Source organism: Eurosta solidaginis, chromosome 4 (assembly GCF_040869045.1).
Source record: "Eurosta solidaginis isolate ZX-2024a chromosome 4, ASM4086904v1, whole genome shotgun sequence".
NCBI lineage: Eukaryota > Metazoa > Arthropoda > Insecta > Diptera > Tephritidae > Eurosta > Eurosta solidaginis.
In genome coordinates, this window is record NC_090322.1 from 160,966,600 (window position 1) to 160,988,160 (window position 21,561).

The 21,561-nt window shown below is 36.5% G+C and overlaps 1 protein-coding gene across 4 annotated transcripts in view; it reads right to left on the reverse strand.

Moving 5' to 3' along the window:
- The window catches only part of Fur2 (furin-like protease 2), an 899,016-nt gene that overhangs the window by 137,777 nt on the left and 739,678 nt on the right, over nt 1-21,561 (reverse strand). For all 4 annotated transcript variants that reach the window (XM_067783582.1, XM_067783583.1, XM_067783580.1 and 1 more), the window contains exons 7-8: nt 3,269-3,428; nt 102-405 (exon numbers count right to left, since the gene is read on the reverse strand). In XM_067783582.1, the coding sequence (XP_067639683.1) occupies nt 102-405; nt 3,269-3,428 (464 nt within the window). The remainder of the gene's footprint in view (nt 1-101; nt 406-3,268; nt 3,429-21,561) is intronic.

Consider the following 21,561-nt stretch of genomic DNA (forward strand, 5'->3'; position numbering starts at 1 on the left):
ACTTTGTTAAACAAAGGACGGCCTAATGTAGACACAGTGAAAAAAAAAAACAAAAATTTGCACTTACATAAATGTGCATGTATGTATGTATATCAACTTACCCGCCTTGTGTCGCACTCGAAATGGAGAGTGTGAAAATTGAATTTGTATAACCATCACAATTGCACGAGTCAGTATAGCGACCACCATTGCCGGATGCCCAAACAAATATGGAACCTTTACCTTGTCGCCCGCTGGTTACGCCATAGATAAAAGCACGGCGCGCTAATGGCCCAGGCCCATCAACTGTGGAGCCATCATCCTCAGGACCCCAAGAAGCACTATAGATATCAATGTGTGATGGATTTAAGCTTAATGCTTGCGCTTCGACAACATCGTTCACTTTACCATCCAACATGCGAACGCCTGCAAGAAAGATAAAAGAAGTCAGTAAGAGGGGAAATGGAAAAGGCTTGATATAAAGAGTATTATATTTTTATAAATAAGATTACTCTACACATACAAAAGAGACACATCTTTACATACATGCATACATACATATACATATACGTTTTTACTGCATATGAGTATATTTATTCTGATTTAAAATTGGTAGAAAGAATCATGCTTACTGGCAGAGCAGAGTCGCAAGATGAGGAGTATCGCGCTGCCTCTCAAAAGAAGGATGCTACCTATAGTGCTACGCTGCGTGCTGGTAAGGCAACACGCGGTATAGTAGAGCGTTATTGTGATGGGAAGAAAAGAGAGAGATGCCCATTTAGAAGGAAAAAACGTAAGGCAGTACGGCAGGTTCAGATGATGGCTAATAGAAATAATGCCAGAAACGTATACCAAAAAGTCCGGAATTTTTCAAGACTGGGGAAGAAATGATACTGGCGACCTGGTGGCTGACGTATAGAGTGTGTTCAAGTTGTGGAGGGAACACTTCTCCTGATTGCTAGCTAGCGAGAAAGAATACGAAACCGAAATGTCATTCACCGATGATGAAACACACTTTTCGGCACCCAATTATGATGAAGTAATAATGGCAATATCGCGTATAAAAAATCACAATGCGCCAGGTAAAGACGGAATGTCCACCGAGCTGTAGAAACACGGAGGCAAAGTGTTGATAAAGGGCATGCATCAACTGCTATGCAAAATATGGCCGGATGAGCGCATGTCGCCAGAATTGAACTTAAATGTACTCTATCCCGACAAAAGAAACGGGAACTATACCAATGATCGCAATAAGATTCCATCTAGCGTACTGTGCGAAAGCGCAAAGTCAACGAACTGATTGGACCTAATCAGTGCGGCTTCAGACCAAGTAAATCTACTTTCTAGCAGATCTTCACGACGCATTCTGGAGAGGCCTTAAGATAATAGAATCGATACTAACCATATTTTTGTCGACTTGGGAACAGTGCTGGTTCATGTTATGCGGATGGACTTAGACGCTTCGGCCAAGAAAGTATTTCAGTTTACACCGCAGTTTGGCAGCAGAGGAAGGGGGGGGGGGGGGGTGGGGGGACTTCCATTGAGTGTAAAGGGAAGAGTGGATGAAGACTTGACCTGCCTTCGTGCTGCCGATTGGCGTTAGTTATAGCGAAACAGGGATATCTGACATGCCTTATTACGAAACTGCCAAAATAACTTTGTAAGCACTTATTAATGATAATTGATATGTATAATATTGTTTCTTGCTTAACACTGTCTACTACTATCTACATATGTATGTATAAATACCAGTGAAAAAATAAAATAGATTGCATTGCTAACTCAAGATCAAAGTCGTGAAGTCATCACAATAATGATATTAGACATGTAGGGTGCAGAAATGAAAGCTAAATGAAATTTTTTAAGGTTGTAGTTCTGAAGTAGTGTTAATTTGGAATACTTGCAGAGCCGAATAGTGTTTATGGGAAAAACACTATCCTATTTCGACTTCCGATTCAAAAATGCACTACTTTACTAAATGTACAAAAAATTTCCGAAATCTATGTAAAGAAATTGTTGCAAAAACGCTCTTTTTAACAAGCTTGTATCAGCATCATTTGTATGTTTTTTTGTGTCATCATCTACAATACATTTTTACTAACATAAGACGATATTAACCTCCAAAATGTTAAAATCCACAAAAAAATTAAAATATTTGTAAGGTTAAAAAAGAGCTGGGAGCTAAGCCTCACTAGATCTAGATCTTAGCACACCAAATACCAATCCTCAGAGAAATAGAGAGAGGAAGAGAGGGGAGAACTAAACTTTGACATTTCCGAGAGCATATAGATCAGTGGTCGGCAAAAATTTAAATATAAGTGTATTAGTTAGAGCGAGAGCTTGAGCATCCCAGCAGAAAATTTAAGTTCAAATTACAACATGCAGATGGTGCATTTACCAAAAACAGTTATATCAATTTTGGAAAATTTTATTTTGGATTCAAAAATATATTGAAATATTGCCCAGTTCATTAAGTTTTATTCGCTTTGAAAGGTAACCGATATTTTTACATGCACACGCATATGAAATTTGGTTTGTCAAAACGGCTGAACACGGCAAATATCGCAAAAATTGTGGCGATCACTCGCTAAAAAATCATGTTTCCGAAACAAATAAATTTGCCGCAACCGTATAAATACAAAATGTTGGCTGACTTAAAAATAAAACATATAGATACATTAATGTAATTTTTTCCTATTTCGCTAAGTTACTTTAAACATATTATAGTCATTGTTTGCAGTGCAGAAGTTAATTGTTTTTTTGGGTCAGAAAAAAGGGAGCCCAAAATGAAACTGTTAAAACTTTTGTTGAAATAATTTAAAAGAAATCATATTGTATAGAATAGGTATGAACCCTCCTGTTCATGAACCGGTACCACAAGGCAGTTCATATATGAGAACTACTAGCTACATATGGAAAGGATGTCTAACCAGTTGCGTTTCCCCATCTTTACATTTCTCACAGGGAATCTTAACATTTGTACGGTAGCCGTGCGCAGTGTTTATTTGTTGATGTCTCGCTAACGACTGACGATGGAGAGTAAGAATATATGTGAAGCAAGTCTGGCTCAATTGACCTACAACTTGCCGAACACTGATATACATAGATAAATTTTTTGGACATAAATTGTGTTCCCAACAAGAAAAACAATCGGTCTGTGCAGAAGTACATGAGTCTTGTTCATTTCACTATACAGGCATAGTAATCTATGGAAATATACTCATATGCTAATATATTCATATATTTTATGGCTATAGATTGTGATATATACGTATTTTTTTTTACTTACCGCCGATACTAGCATTGTATGCTACACCCACGCCACAGTAAGTATTAAAAGCGACGGCAGCTACTTCACCCGCACACCTCGTTCCGTGTTTGTTATCACCATTGTCTTGTGGTGTTGGATCCGAGTCGTTTCCGTTAATATCGAAAGAAGCGTCGGCGTCCTGAAATTATAAAGAATACTTAATTATTTATTTATGTTTTAAGCTTAAATAGAGGTTTCTTATTCTAGCACAGTACTAACTTAAAAATTTTTGTTCCCAGTCTCTTCCACTCATTTCTTTGTATAATAATATCAACTTTGCTAGAATATATTCGGTACATATTATTTCAGTATACTCCCAAATCCGCAATTATGAGTAAGTCTTAATTATTCAAGTAGATATCCTTGTTTTCTCAATTTAATTGTTAAGTAAAGAAGATTCTTACCTCTTGGACTCCAAACCAAGAAAAATCGGTTTATATAATGTTTTCGAATATTTATAATCAAAATCATGTATAAATAATAAATAGAAATAAAAAAAAATTGTTCAACGACACTCCGAATGTGCTTTTGTCTGAATTTTTTTTACCGAAAGCCTGCAAAACCATCTATGAGATCATTTTTTAGATCGTCTGTTTATATTGCTGACACCACGCCATTCTACATGGTCTATTCCATCTATGAATGAGTAATAATCTTTTACTAGAATTGGGCATTGAACTCGCATTGCTTGGTCCTTACGATCTCTCCTCTAGACAGTATTTTACTCAGTGCGATTGATGCGAGAAGACAATAGTATGGGGTTGTTAACTAAAACAAGTAAGAAAGGCTAAGTTCGGGTGTAACCGAACATTACATACTCAGTTGAGAGCTATGGAGACAAAATAAGGAAAATAACCATGTAGGAAAATGAACCTAGGGTAACCCTGGAATGCTGTTGTATGACATGTGTATCAAATGGAAGGTATTAAAGAGTATTTTAAGAGAGAGTAGGCCATAGTTCTATGGATGGACGCAATTTAGGGATATCGCCATTAAGGTGGACCAGGGCTGATTCTAGAATTTGATTGTACGATATGGGTATCAAATGAAAGGTGTTACTGAGCATTTTAAGAGGGAGTGGGCCTTAGGTCTATCGGTGGACGCCTTTTCGAGATATCGCCATTAATGTGGACCAGGGGTGACTCTAGAATGTGTTTGTACGATATGGGTATCAAACGAAAGGTGGTAATGAGTATTTTAAACGGGGATGGGCTTTAGTTCTATAGGTGAACGCCTTTTCGAGAAATCGCCATAAAGGTGGACCAGGGGTGACTCTAGAATATGTTTGTACGATATGGGTATCAAATGAAAGATGGTAATGAGTATTTTAAAAGGGAGTAATCCTTAGTTCTATAGGTGGACGCCTTTTCGAGATATCGCCATAAAGGTGGACCAAGGGTGACTCTAGAATGTTTGTACGATATGGGTATCAAACGAAAGGTGTTACTGAGAATTTTAAGAGGGAGTGGGCATGAGGTCTATAGGTGGACGCCTTTTCGAGATATCGTCATTAGGGTGGGCCAGGGGTGACTCTAGAATGTGTTTGTACGATATGGGTATCAAACGAAAGGTGTTACTGAGCATTTTAAGTGGGAGTGGGCATTAGGTCTATAGGTGGACGCCTTTTCGAGATATCGCCATTAGGGTGGGCCAGGGGTGACTCTAGAATGTTTGTACGATATGGGTATCAAACGAAAGGTGTTACTGAGCATTTTAAGAGGGAGTGGGCATTAGGCCTATAGGTGAGGTGGACGCCTTTTCGAGATATCGCCATTAGGGTGGGCCAGGGGTGACTCTAGAATGTTTGTACGATATGGGTATCAAACGAAAGGTGTTACTGAGCATTTTAAGAGAGAGTGGACATTAGGTCTATAGGTGGACGCCTTTTCGAGATATCGCCATTAGGGTGGGCCAGGGGTGACTCTAGAATGTTTGTACGATATTGGTATCAAACGAAAGGTGTTACTGAGCATTTTAAGGGGGAGTGGGCATTAGGTCTATAGGTGGACGCCTTTTCGAGATATCGAGGTGGGCCACGGGTGACTCTAGAATGTGTTTGTACGATATGGATATCAAATTAAAGGTATTAATGAGGGTTTTAAAAGCGAGTGGCCCTTAGATGTATATGTGAAGGCGTTCTCGCGATATCGACTAAAATGTGGACCAGGTGATCCAGAAAATCATCTGTCGGGTACTGCTAATTTTTTTATATATGCAATACCACTAACAGTATTCCTGCCAAGATTCCAAGGGCTGTTGATTTCGCCTTTTAGAACTTTTTCATTTTCTTCTACTTAATATGGTAGGTGTCACACCCATTTTACAAAGTTTTTTCCAAAGTTATATTTTGCGTCAATAAACCAATCCAGTTACAATGTTTCATCCCTTTTTTCGTATTTGGTATAGAATTATGGCATTTTTTGCATTTTTCGTAATTTTCGATATCGATAAAGTGGGCGTGGTTATGGTCGGATTTCGGCCATTTTTATACCACGATAAAGTGAGTTCAGATAAGTACGTGGGCTAAGTTTAGTAAAGATATATCGGTTTTTGCTCAAGTTATTGTGTTAACGGCCGAGCGGAAGGACAGACGGTGGACTGTGTATAAAAACTGGGCGTGGCTTCAACCGATTTCGCCCTTTTTCACAGAGAACAGTTACCGTCATAGAGTCTATGCCCCTACCAAATTTGAGAAGGATTGGTAAATTTTTGTTCGACTTATGGCATTAAAAGTATTCTAGACAAACTAAATGAAAATGGGCGGAGCCACGCCCATTTTGAAATTTTCTTTTATTTTTGTATTTTGTTGCATCATATCATTACTGGAGTTGAATTTTGACTTAATTTACTTATATACAGTACAGATATTATATTTTTTGTTAAAATTTGAATTAAAAAAAATTTTTTTTTAAAAAGTGGGCGTGTTCTTCATCCAATTTTGCTAATTTTTATTTAGCACATATATAGTAATAGTAGTAACGTTCCTACCAAATGTGATCATGATATCTTCAACGACTGCCAAATTACAGCTTGCAAAACTTTTAAATTACCTTCTTGTAAAAGTGGGCGGTGCCACGCCCCTTGTCCAAAATCTTACTAGTTTTCTATTCTGCGTCATAACGTCAACCCATCTACCAAGTTTCATCGCTTTAACCGCCTTTGGCTATGAATTATCGCATTTTTTCGGTTTTTCGAAATTTTCTATATCGAAAAAGTGGGCGTGGTTATAGTCCGATATCGTTCATTTTAAATAGCGATCTGAGATGAATGCCCAGGCATACATACCAAATTTCATCAAGATACCTCAAAATTTACTCAAGTTATCGTGTTAAGGGACAGACGGACGGACGGACGGACGGACATGGCTCAATCAAATTTTTTTTCGATACTGATGATTTTGATATATGGAAGTCTATATCTATCTCGATTCCTTTGTACCTGTACAATCAACCGTTATCCAATCAAAGTTAATATACTCTGTGAGCTCTGCTCAACTGAGTATAAAAATACACGGTTCATGGTTCGATAATCGAATCAATTTTCGCGAGAATTGCGTAAGATCCTGAACTTCAGTTTATACCGATTTAATTACATATTTGTAATAAATGTGATTAAAGAATTGTGCTAATAATTTTTCTTAAGCAAAAATACCCAGCAAAAGCTGGCCTGTACCTGAGGATCCTTACCGTCCTTCGCTGGAAATAGTTTACGAATTGGAAGAAAGTTCTCGGAGTTGCACTACCACAGAAAACAACTCTAGTTTTAGATTCGAATTCGCGAAGGCTAATTTTAATAAACTCAACCAAATTTTATCTACAATAGTTTGGCCCAAATACGGTGTAGATATTGACAAAAACGTTTCTGACTTCAGCGCCGTCATTTACGCTATTCTCGAAAGACATGTACCTAAGCGTAAACGTGTTTTCACTGAACTAGTCCAAATATGGTACACCAAAGAACTGAAATCTTTAAAAAACAAAAAATCGCGTTCCTTCAAGCTGTACAAGAAGACGGGGTCACACTCCGACTACTTCAAGTACTCTATATTGCGTCATAAATATTTTGAATTAAATAAAAAGTGTTACAATACCTATCTCTGTGCCATGAAAAAGAAAATAACTTGCAATCCGAAAGCTTTCTATAATTTCGTGAACTCTAAACGTAGGGTTAAAGGCTTTCCTTCTGGTATGAAATACCGTGATGATTTCTCTAGCGACGATCAAGTTATTGCTAATTTATTTGCACAATTTTTCAAATCTAACTATTCCGCTGAATTAATTTCTTTGTATAGTGAATACCGGTATCAACTTTACTCACTTAACGCAATTAATATTCCATCAAAATCTCCAGAAGAGGTCCTTACATATTTAACTTCTTTGAAGGAATCTTATAAATATGGTCCTGACCTAATTCCCACATGTTTTCTCAAAAGATGTGCAGAACACATTTATCTGCCCCTAACTGATTTATTCAACATGTCCCTAAAACATGGAGTTTTTCCTTCTGCTTGGAAGGAATCTTTTCTAATACCCCTCCACAAAGACGGCAGTAGGTCATGTGTAGAAAATAATCGAGGAATTGCAAAATTGTCTGCCATTCCAAAGGTGTTTGAAGCCATTGTTACTAATCAGCTAACATTTTCCATTTCTGCATTGATTGCAGACTCTCAACATGGATTCTGTAGAGGCAAATCCACCATTACCAACCTACTTCAATTCACAATGCATGTTTCTAATGGATTTAGAGAAAATCTTCACACCGATGTTATTTACACTGATTTCAGTAAAGCATTTGACAAAGTTTCCCATTCATTGCTTATCCACAAGCTGGATCGACTTGGTTTCCAACCAGGTCTCACTCAGTGGATATCTTCTTATCTCTGCGGTAGAACGCAACAAGTAATTTTTAAAAATACTCTTTCAGAGGTCATTAACGTTCCCTCTGGCGTCCCACAGGGCAGTCATCTCGGTCCAATTCTGTTCTTGCTATTTATTTATGATATCTGCACCATAATAAAATATTCCAAAATTTTAATGTACGCTGATGATGTAAAACTGTTTAGGTCTTATGAGTCTATTGAAGAACGCCCATTGCTTCAAGCGGACTTAAACTGCTTAGTTGCTTGGTGCAACGCGAATTCAATGCCGCTGAACATCAATAAATGTAATTTCATGTGACTCTCTCGGAGATCTTTGCCAGCAGCCTCTTACGTAATTGATAATTTTTGTCTTGCGTCAGTAAATTATTTTGTTGACTTGGGAGTCACGATGGATGCTTAACTTAGTTTCAACCTTCATATTATGACTACTGCCAATAAGGCTAGAGGTGTTCTATCATTCGTAAAGAGATGGTCTAAAGAATTTAGTGACCCTTATGTAACCAAAGCCATTTTTACCACATTAGTTAGACCGATACTAGAATATGGATCAATAGTCTGGAATCCACGATATCAAGTTCATGCAGATAGACTTGAGTCAATACAGAAGCAATTTTTACTTTTTTCTTTAAGGAATTTTCATTGGGACTCTGCATAAAATCTTCCACCTTATACTAGTCGGTTAAGGCTTATCAATCTTCCAACGCTCGCTAGCCGTAGGGAAATGCTAGGCGTTTATTTATGGCTAAACTACTGAATGGACTAATTTCTAGCCCCTTTCTTTTGAACGAAGTAAACTTCAATGTCCCATCACGAGCGTCAAGACATTACAAACCTCTTCTTTTGAGGCAGTGTAGAACTAATTTCGAATTAAATGAACCTTTCCGGTGTTTGTGTTATGCTTTTAACTCTCACTCGAATTCATTTGATATAACGAGTTCACTTTTTACTATAAGGAAAACTGTCCTATCCTATCTTAACTCGTAACAAAATAAAAATAAATAAAAATCTTTATATGCTAAATCGTTAACTTATTTAACAATTTATTATATTTATAATTTTCTACTGTTATGTATATAATACTCAGCTGATGATTTTTATTCTGTAGCTGAGCAGTTTTAGATCTCGACGCTTAACAAACCTCCGCCTATCAACAACTCGGCAAAAACAAATCCGTGCGTCATGCGGATGCGTCCCTCGTGTCGGTTGGGCGGGCTTTGGAGGGTATTAATCCGTTGGGTTTATTATTATTATTATTATTATTATAAGCGGTTGTAAGCAATAATAAATACTGGCTCCACTCCAGATAGCTAAACTTTAGTAAGTATAAGGTAAATATTGTGGCGAATATTAGCATCACTATGCTATTAGTAAATAATCACAACAACAAAATCAGCAACACTTATTTACAAAGCAAAGAAGAGATGTTTCACACACACACATTTAGTAATCAGCCGAAGTAATTACTCACACATACACACGCATATGGCTATGACATACAACTGTTCGCGAAATTACTAGACCTTAGGAGAAATGGGCGAACGAGAAACCCGATAGTATAAAAGCAGCGCAAGCTAAGGAATCAGTAATCACTTTGATTTAAACACTCTTCTGTGAAGTACGTGATATCGAAGTATAATTGTACTACTCCCAAAGTAATCTAAATAAAGAGCAGTTTGCAATACTAAATATTGGAGTTATTTAGTCGACAGTTCAGTGATACGAACGTTAGCAGAAGGTGCAAAACAATCAGAATTCCCTAAGATTCGTTACAATATAGTACATTGCATAGCTTATAATAAAGCTCATTTTAGGCCATTTAACGCTAGAAATCATCCCAATTCCTAAAGTAACTAACTTGAACGTAGGAATTGTAAATTAATTTCCGATGATAGATTACGAATCAACACTTAATTAATGTAAAGAAACTCAAAGTCAGGTGGTGCCTTATTATAAGCTCTACGCAAGCTGATTCTCATTGGGCTGATATAGAAAAGGTCCTAATAAAGCAAGTAGTATCTTATAATAAGTATTTTAATGAGTTTGTTATACTCTATCATATGCCTTATAATAAATCCTTTTTTAAGCCTTATTTAATATGGACTATAATACTTATGCATAACGTAATCTTTGAGAAAAACTTTAGGCCTTATGACTTAAGTTTAGAAAAATAAGGCGTATTGTGCCATAAGGCTTTTGGCCAATTGAAGTAAACCCTATTTTAGATCAAAATTTTTTGCTGGGCATTTGAAAAGTGCAAAAAGCGCTTGTGTACTTTTTTCCGTGAGTGTATGTATGTATACCGTAGAGTAAAGAAAAAATTAATGCTGACACAACATTATTTCAAATAATAGAAAATTATTTTCAGAAATAAATATGAAACGGATCAGGATGGGGATGAAAAAGAAATTGCAGGTATTTACACGGCGTTTTTCATAAATATTGTTTTGGCTCATCTGTAAAGAGTTTGTATTTTTTTCAGCTTCGGATGTTAAAATTTATTTGCAAAAATCATTTGGGAAATCAACGAAATGAATTTCTGCTATATTTTCAATGATGCTCTAGGCACACTTGTTTCAAAAGCGTTTTTGCTGATAATATTTTTATTTTTAACTTTTCGTTTTGCCATTTCACGCTGTTTTTTCATCCTTTGTTAGAGTGTTTGTTTGCGCTCATATATCAGTTTTGATAAATAAACACTTCCGTTGTCATTTTAGAAACCGACATTTGTACAACATTTGTATAGGTGTGTGTGTTTAAATTTTTTTCCTTGCATTATTATTTTGTGGCTTGAAAAAGGTATGAACATGGCTCTAGTTAAGCGAATAATTTTGGGTATTTTCTATGTTTTTATATATTTTTTTACCATTAGCGCTTTGGTAATAATTCCGAATGCAATCAACCATTGCATTGTAGGTTATTAATAAAAAGATGCCAGTGAAGTGGAATAGCAACTGCAATTTAATCATTGCATACATACAATATGCGGCCACCGTGGTGTGATGGTAGCGTGCTCCGCCTATCACACCGTATGCCCTGGGTTCAACTCCCGGGCAAAGCAACATCAAAATTTTAGAAATAAGGTTTTTCAATTATAAAAAAATTTTTCTAAGCGGGGTCGCCCCTCGGCAGTGTTTGGCAAGCGCTCCGGGTGTATTTCTGCCATGAAAAGCTCTCAGTGAAAACTCATCTGCCTTGCAGATGCCGTTCGGAGTCGGCATAAAAACATGTAGGTCCCGTCCGGCCAATTTGTAGGGAAAATCAAGAGGAGCACGACGCAAATTGGAAGAGAAGCTCGGCCTTAGATCTCTTCGGAGGTTATCGCGCCTTACATTTATTTATTTTATACATACATATGGGTTCATTTGGAAAATAGCGCAGAGGTGCACAGCTGCACCTGCTATTTTCAATTCCATTATCAGTCATATTTATTTCCTTTTCGTTTGTTTGCTATTTATTTTAACCTTTTGCTAAATGTAAAGGTGGGTGTTTATTACGTACATTTATAGCTCACAATGAATGGAAAAATTAACACTTTTTTGTAAAATAGTTCGTGACTGGTTTGCTGTTGCGGATTAGAAAAGTGTTGTTTGGGGGCTTAACTAAAAAATCACACCTTGTAGTCGGCGCATGGGCTTTCGATATTAACTAATACGGGAATGTGCCCCTTATCACCTCATCCGGATAGGCCTGCGTCGCACGCAAGCGGCAACCAGGAAATGCTACATCCTTAACCCTAGTGAGATAACGTACGTCTGTGAGGCAAAGATACTATCCTTGCCAAATTATATAGAGTGCGTGAAGGTAATCAAAATAGGTTAAAAATCACGCCCACTTTTCCTAAAGGTTCAACCCTAACAACGTTTGCTATAACTCTGTGGTATTTAACTACACTTAACTGTTATTCTACATCAGTAGTGGTATGGTTGAGCTAAGAACAAGACTTAAACCTTTTTTGAAAATGGGCGTGACCCGCCCCTTTTTTGTGTTATTTTTTCTAAAATACTGTTAATGCCATAAGTCGAAAAAAAATCTCCCAAACCGAATGAAATATGGCATAGGAATTTTTTTCCATAGCCGCAACTGTGCTCTGAATACGAACGAAATGCTCCTCTCTTCACTGCCCACTCTGATCTCTTATTTTCCTGTTTCAAACCACTGCTGCGTGGTTTAAATTTTAAAACAAATAGCAGCATAAATAAGATTTTTTTTAGCAGGTTGCTGATTCACATGCCGGAAAGAAAGTTTTTTGAGTATGTCACTTTGTCGAAGAGGAACCTTTGTACCTAAGTTGTTTCAGCAAAACTCCCTTAAATAAGATTTTTCAATAGGTCGGTCAAATGTCCCCTTCCCGAAAAGAAAAGTTTCTTAATTATTAAGCTGGACAAAGAGGAACCGCTGCACCAAATCTAAAGCAAATCACAACACGAATATCAATTATTACAATAGGTCAAAGAAAAAAAGAAAAATGTTTAAAATGAAATGGTAGTCAAAGAGGTATCGAAGTACCAAATTTCAAGCAATTCGCAACATATATAAAAATTGTTTCTTGGGCCGTGGTCCACTGCCAGAAGGAAAGGGTCCCAAGTATTAAATTTTTCGAAGTGGAAGTCCTGGACTAAATTGCGAATAAATAGCACAATAAATACGATTTATTCCAAAAATTAGCTAGTTAAGGATGTACCAAATTTGAAGCAAATTGCACCATAAATACGATATTTTACAATAGGGTAGGTCCTTGTTCTCTTAGGCGAATGAAAAGTTTCGCAAATATTAGCTTTGCCAAGGAGAAGCCCCTGAAAAGAAAGGGTCCCAAATATTAAGCTAGTGAAGAAAGTACCTCTGTACTAAAATTCAAGAAAATCGCACGATAAATTTTCTTTTGTTAAGAAAAGGTTGTTTCTTGGGTAACTTTTCGAAAATATTAGGCAAAAAAGGAACAAGTTGTGAATTCTAATTCGTCAAAAACAGTATAGTCGTTTAGGAGGAGTTCAGTCACAAACGCACGTAAAGAATAAATATATTTGTTAAGGTTTTTTAAAGGTAACCACAACAATGCATTCTAAATTATTATCAATCCTAAAATCTTCCCTTTCCTCACTCTAATACACAGGTATTGTGGCGAATATTAGCATCACTATGCTATGCACTATGTTAGTAAATAATCACAACAACAAAAACATTAAAGCAAGCCACACTTGTGTACACGAACACATCAATCATCATTTACACACATATACAGACAGAAGACTACGAAGAGATATCTCACACACACAGATGTATTCATCAGCCGAAGTAGTTACTCATACATACACACGTATATGGCTATAAGAAAAGCATAAACTACAAATATACATGTATAAAGCTAGTAACCAATCATGAGATACAACTGTTCTCGAACAGATTTTCGCGAAATGACTAGACCTTAGGAGAAATAGGTGAACGAGAAAACCGAGAGTGTAAAAGCAGCGCAAGCTGACGAATCAGTAATTAGTTTCATTTAAACACGCTTTTGTGAAGTACGTGATATTGACGTATAATTGTACTACTCCAAAAGTAGACTAAATAAAGACCATATTTCAAGTTTGAATATTGGAATTATTTATTCGACAATTCAGCGACCTGAACGTTAGCAAAATGTGCAAAATATCAGAAATTCCCAGATATCGTTACAGTATCATTCATCCGTTACTATAATTCGCGACATAATTAACCGATTATACTATAAATTTGACATTGAGATATCTATTACCCATAAGCATAAATTTAATAAATGAACAAACAAATGACTAACATAAACTGATATCATCGAATATATAAATAACATTTGGCAGCTGACCAGCAAATCAATGTCATGGATGGGTAAAGGCCGAAATATTAAAGCAATGCTGAGTAGGATGCAAAAAGTATAAAAAAAAAGCAAATATAAATGTGAAAAACCTGAAACTAAATGCTGCCCTAACTCATAGAACCCACGGCATTCGCATGTGGATTTTTATATTTTCAAATTAGAAGTTATGACTAAAAAAATAAAAAAATTTAAAATATACTCACACAAATGAAGCAATAAAAATTGAAAAGAAGGCCAGCCAAACATCTTTTAGTTATAACAGAAAAATACTAAGGGGTGTGGTTAAAACAACAACAAATACCCTTTTATACAAAGCAGATGATGCAAAATCTAATATCATTTGAATGTGGTAAGTGTGTATAAGAGTTTGTTGTCTGTAGAATTATCCTTAGATGCCTTGATGCAGACAACTTTGCTTGCTGTCTGGCTGGAACGTCGACTCATATTCTTTTGCTATTGTAGACAATTTAACACACAATACTTAATAGCTTTAAATTTTTGAATAAAATAAGACATATTAAAAACGAAAGGAAAAAAATGGAATGAAAAACCAATCCAGGCCTTTGGCTTGTACTGAGAATTCTGTGGGAGAATTGACCGCTAGACTTCAGTAAACAGATTTTTCAAATATGTTTCCAAATTACTGATTTTTATTGACTTCGAGCCTTTAAAATAGGCTTGATTAGATATTCTTAGAATTTTTGCTTAAATTTTACTAAATCTTTTAGCTTGTTTTAATCGTATTCATATTACAAAAAAAGTTAAAGTTTGGATGTCAGGCTGTCCGGATGTTCAGAAGATTCTACATTTTTGAAAAAGGGAGGGCCGGGGGACATAGCGCTCTTGGGAACAGTTACATTTTAATAAGCTTCGTGATACAATCATGCCAGTATAATTTTACTGATTCGTACGACTATGGTACACAGAAAGACAATAGTATGAAAGGATAAGAGCTTTGTCCTTCTGAAAAAGGATTAGATGTCTCAAGCCCTCTGGCATTTGCAAATTAATAATTATTTATATTCATAGTAGTTATACCTATATCGGCCTTAACTATAATTTGGGATATGTGGGGGCTATATGGTTCAATGTTGAAGAAATTTTTGAAAAAGCGGCAGTGCCAAGCAACCGATCCCCACTGGACAAAATTTGTTTTCATATCTCTATAAACTAAGTCTTATCAATTGAGAATAATTGAGCTGTATTACAGGCCTATCCTATCTTCGAACTCTTCTTTAGAAAGGTTTTTTGTGAACCGTTCATCTTCATTACTTGGCGCCTTACCGCTTAACCGGTTTTCTCGAATACATTTGCCCATTTTTCAAACACAGTAGTTCTTTTTGAAATTCATTCCACAATTTCTCAAATAAATGTATACTTTTTCCAAATAAATTTATCCTTTTTTCATATACATTCCAACTTTTCATAAATTCGTTTGATCCTTCTTAGACACTTTTGCCCGTTTCTCAAATAAGTTTTGGCCCTTCCTCAAATATGTTTTCTCATTCCTGAAATATATGTATATGAAAAAGAACGAGCCACATATATCGAATATATGCGATTATTTCGGGACTACTTCGATATCATTGTTTTAAGGATAACATAGGACCCTTTTCGGGTACATTTCGGGACTGTACTTAAGACTATTTTGGAACCAAGACGGTACTGTTTTCGGGATCACTTCAGTACACTGCGGAAATACTTCTGGGTTGTAAAAAGATATATTTGTGACTTCTTCGGTGAAATTTCGTAATAATTTTAGTACTGCTTTCATTGAATGGTCAACTGAAAATTATATCAAAAGGATTCTGTTCATTGTGGTATTCTTTTCCGAACATTATGAGAGTGATTTTTGAATAATTTCGAGTCTGTTTTCAATTCGAGTCTGTTTCGAATTACTTCAGCCCTTGCGGTGTAATTAAGTAATAAAATCGGGATATAGATATTGCTTCATTTAAATATAAAGATATTTAGAAAACCAAATCTTAAAATTTATAATATACCAGCAGACCCGGCAGACGTTGTTCTTCCCTAACTTTGGTTTATCTGCATAACATTTAAAAAAGTATTACTTCTTATTCTCCATATCAGGCAATTCGAAACGTGTATAGAATTTGTTCGAGAAGATCGCGCCCTGGTCCCCTTCCTGGAAAGAGTTTTTTGCTCCGCGAAAACCATCCTCGTATATTAAGGAATATTCTAAAAAAGAATTAGCGAAACCGGTCAAACCGTTTTGGAGTTTTGCGCTAAGCAACACATTCAGATACTCATTTTTATATCATAGATGTAAAATTCATATGTCATATAGATTTTGGTCAATATAAAATAAAAAAAAATGTACGTCCGGCGCGATAGCCTGATTTTAGGCCGAGCTTCTCGTCCAATTTGCATCGTGTTAATTTTTCCTACAAATTGTCGAGGCGCAACCTACATTTTTATGCCGACTCTGAACAGCATCTGCAAGGCAGATGAGTTTACACTGAGAGCTTTTTGTGGCAGAAATACCAAACACTGCCGAGGAGCGACCACGCTTGGAAACATTTTCTGCTAATTGAGAAAACTTATTTCCAAAATTTTGATGTTGATTTAACTGGGGCGTGAACCTAGGATCTTCGGTATTGTAGGCGGAGCACGCCACCACCTTACCACGGCAACCGCCGTAAAGATACGTTCTACATAAAAGCAACCACAATCAAAAATTTAAAAACATAAAAATGACACCCAGTTGCCTTTAATGCCATAATAATGCAAATGACACTTGTAAGTAGGCCATAGCCGGTAAAGCAACAACAAAAATTGCTGCGATTAACGATGTTCAGTTTAAGAAGACAAAAGAAGAACGTAGATTGGAAGGCGTTTAAGTTAAGACCGCATCGTACACAAACACATGCGTATTTTACCCGCCCCTTTTTTCGATACTTTAGCAAAGAAATATGTAATAGGAAAAAAATGCATATTATGCTAGATAATGATGATGATTTGGCTGTTTATTTGTTTGATAATTTTACAAAATGCTTTTGCTATTAAAACGAAATCCGTGTAGCTCTAGGGTGGATTGTGAGCATTTATATTTTATACATACAAACCCTGTAGGGAATTCAGTATCACTAGTTACTTATTTCTGGCTAAGAGCTATAACTAAAGTCTTAAATTAGAACTAGTTTTATTTAGTATGGAACTAAAGAAATAGTACTGCAGCGGGAACAATTTCCACCGCCTAGGATATCGCAATTTTAAAGTTGCCAGTTGAAAGCATGTGGAAGAGATTGAGTGCATACTTCAAATGGTGCCAAATTCTCTACAGGGAATCAATACATATGTATATATACATATATCACAGTATGTATCATTATTTTATGTCTTTGTAGGCGTATTATGTTCTGTGAATTTTTTCTACTTTACTAATGGCACAAATCGGATATCGAAATAATTTTGTTTTGGCAAGAAAATATTTATTTTCAAAGCTGCTTTAGATATGATTCTGTGCAAATTTGATTGAATTTGTAAAATAAAAGCGCTTTCATTTTCACAAAGGAATATTCTATACGCAAAAATATAAAATAGAAAAGTAAATATAAGTTGCGCTGCTACATAATCATTCTTCAAAAGAAATGGATTTGATGACTGGAAACTTTATGGCATAAATTAATTTATGTAAAACTAGCAGACCCCGCAGACGTTGTTCTGCCCTATCTGCATACATTTTAATAAGCTTTTTCCGTCTAACGCTGCCCTACCCCTCTACACTTTTCCTAATCTTTTTATTCTCTCCACCCTCCGTCTTTTTTGCTTCATCTCAATCTTCATCTCATTCTATCTCTTTCTCAGTATCCTTCTCTCTTTTCTCTTCTCTCAAGTTTTTCTCCTTCTTCTTCATCCCTTATTGCCAGACCCAGAGGGTGGTATGTATTTTGTTCCAGTCCCATTCCGAGTCTCAGTCCCAGTCCCACTCGGAGTCTCAGTCTCAGTCCCAGTCCTAGTAATAATCCCAGTCCCAGTCCGTGTCTGGTATACTTCCCGGAAAAAAGCATCGTAAATATTAATATAGGCAAATTTATATACGAAATTTCAGGCAAATCGAATAGGACGTATGTAAATAGGTATGTGGGTATTATTAATTCTTGTCTTTATTTCCGCTTCGCATGCATATTTATCAGTTTTGCCAGGTTGATGCGATTAAATCGAATATCACAATGAACTTTAGAGCTCTCAGCAACAGCTTTCATTTGATATCCATATTGTATAAGCACATTCTAGGGGTACCCGGGTCCACGTTTTGGGCTATATCTCGAGACCCTAGCCTCCCAGTTGTATGAATATTATCCTGTACTATAGCACTCATCAACAGTTTTTATTTGATATCCATATTGTATAAACACATTCTAGGGGTACCCGGGTCCACGTTTTGGGCTATATCTCGAGACCCTAGCCTCCCAATTGTATGAATATTATCCCGTATTATAGCACTCATCAACAGCTTTCATTTGATGTCCATATTGTATAAACACATTCTAGGGGTACCCGGGTCCACGTTTTGATCCCAAGACCCTAGGCACGTAGCGAAAAAAAAAGGTAGACGTTGGCCGATTCTCGGACCTACCCAATATGATCACAAAATTTCATGAAAATCGGTTCAGCCGTTTCGGAGGAGTTAAGCCTCTAACACCGTGACAGAAGAATTTTATATTTTAGATAAAAAAAATCATAACTCAAGAATGACTAAACAGATTTGGGATTTTAAAATCAACTAACCATCATCTCTCCTTCCTGTATCTTTCCTTAAAATTTCATGGCAATCTTTCTATCCGTTCTTGAGTTATGGAGTGACAGTCAAAATGTACACTTCTTTTTATATATAAAGATGTATCTGTAGTCTTATATAATAATCGCCTAAGACGGCATTAGAATGTCTTAATTATAGGGCTTTGAATTGCATGGCAAAATTGTGCTATCACTACGTATGCGAATGTGTAAGCACTTCTAATTTTGGTGAACCATGGTTATGTTATAGAAGCCAGTCCAGCGGGGCAGACAAGTTAAAGAAATATTAATTCAAAAAGTTTCTCATACGCCTTATAGTACTAGGTAGGAAAGCGCAGTTCAGAATTTTTTTCTTATTTTCAATAGGCTTCATTTCTAATTAACGCAACGGGACCTACATGATTTATATTCACTGAAAAGCTTTTCGTGGTAGAAATACACTCGGAATGATAGCCAAATCACTGCCGAGGGGCGACCCCGCTTAGAAAAACATGTTTCTAATTGAAAAAACTTGTTTTTTAGTTTTTGATATTGCTTTGCCCGGAAGTTTTACCCAGTAGATATAGAAGTAGGGGTAGAGGTAGAGGCAGAATTGGAGGTAGATTTAGACGTAAAGGTGGATTTAGAAGTGGAGGTAGAACTGGAGGTACTGGTGGAGGTACACCTCAAGGTATACAAGAACGGCACGTTTTTAATATTCGTTCGCATACTGCCATATAATAAAGAATGTTGGTATCTATAACTCAAAAATGTATTGACGGACTTGACAAATAAATGTGAGTTTATTTGTGTGAAAGTACTTTTCAAATTACAAATACGTATGAAGGTGTAGCGGCTTTAAATTCATACTTTTGCAGTACTCACACTTTTTTCGAAAAATCATAGTGAAAAATGTGGGGAACTACAAAACGAAAGCAAAATCTACACTTTTTAGGTAACCAAAAGAAACTACATGTTTTTATACTCAGCTGAGCAGAGCTCACAGAGTATATTCGCATAACTCCGGGGAAAAAAGAAATTCATTTAGCCATGTCCGTCCGCCCGCCCGTCCCTCCGTCTGTCCCTTAACACGATAACTTGAGTAAATTTTGAGGTATCTTGATGAAATTTGGTACGTAGGTTCCTGGGTACTCATCAGATCGCTATTTAAAATGAACGAAATCGGACTATAACCACGCCCACTTTTTCGATATCGAAAATTTCGAAAAACCGAAAAAGTGCGATAATTCATTACAAAAGACGGATAAAGCGATGAAACTTGGTAGGTGGGTTAAACTTATGAAGAAGGTAATTTAAAAGTTTTGCAAGATGTACTTTGGCAGTCTTTGAAGATGTGTGCTAAATAAAACTTAGCAAAATCGGAGAACGAACACGCCCACTTTAAAAAAAAAATTTTTAAAGTCAAATTTTAACAAAAAATTTTATATCTTTTTTACAGTATATAAGTAAATTATGTCAACATTCGACTCCAGCAATGATATGGTGCAACAAAATACACAAATAAAAGAAAATTTCAAAATGGGCGTGGCTCCGCCCTTTTTCATTAAATTTGTCTAGAATACTTTTAATGCCATAAGTCGAACAAAAATTTTCCAATCCTTGTGGGGCATAGATTGTATGACGATAACATTTTTCTGTGAAAATGGGCGAAATCGGTGAAGCCACGCCTAGTTTTTATACACAGTCGACCGTCTGTCCTTCCCCTTGGCTGTTAACACGATAACTGCAGCAAAAATCGTCATATCTTTACTGAACTTAGTTCACGTACTTATCTGAACTCACTTTATCTTGGTATAAAAAGTGGCAGAAATCCGACTATGGCCACGCACACTTTTTCGATATCGAAAATTACGAAAAATGAAAAAAATGCCATAATTCTATACTAAATATGAAAGAGGGATGAAACATGGTGATTGGATTGGTTTTTTGACGCAAAGTATACATAACTTTAGAAAAAGATTTGTAAAATTGGTGTGACACCTACCATATTAAGTAGAAGAAAATGGAAAAGTTCTGCAGGGCGAATTCAAAAGCCCGTGGAATCTTGGCAGGAATACTGTTCGTGGTATTTAAAAATAAAATAAATGTAAGGTGCGATAACCTCCGCAGAGATCTAGGGCAGAGCTTTTCTTCTAATTTGCGTCGTGCTCCTATTGATTTTCCCTGCAAATCGGCCGGACGGGACCTACATGTCTTATGCCGACTCCGAACGGCATCTGCAAGGCAGATGAGTTTTCACTGAGAGCTTTTCATGGCAGAAATACACCCGGAGAGCTTGCCAAACACTGCCGAGGTGCGACCCCGCTTAGAAAAATTTTCTTCTAATTGAAAAACCTTATTTCTAAAATTTTGATGTTGCTTTGCCCGGGGTGTGAACCCAGGGCATACGGTGTGGTAGGCGGAGCACGCTACCATTACACAACGGTGGCCGTGGTATTACATATATAAATAAATTAACAGTACCCGACAGATGATGTTTTGGGTCACCCTGGTCCACATTTTGGTCGATATCTCGAAAACGCCTTCACATATACAACTTCCACCACTCCCTTTTAAAATCCTCATTAGTACCTTTAATTTGATACAAATATCGTACAAACATATTCTAGAGTCACCCCTGGTCCACCTTTATGGCGAAATCTCGAAAAGGCGTCCACCTATATAACTAAGGCCCACTCCCATTTAAAACACCCATAAGCCCTTTCGTTTGATACCCATATCGTTCAAACACATTCTAGAGTCACCCCTGGTCCACCTTTATGGTGATAACTCGAAAAATCGTCC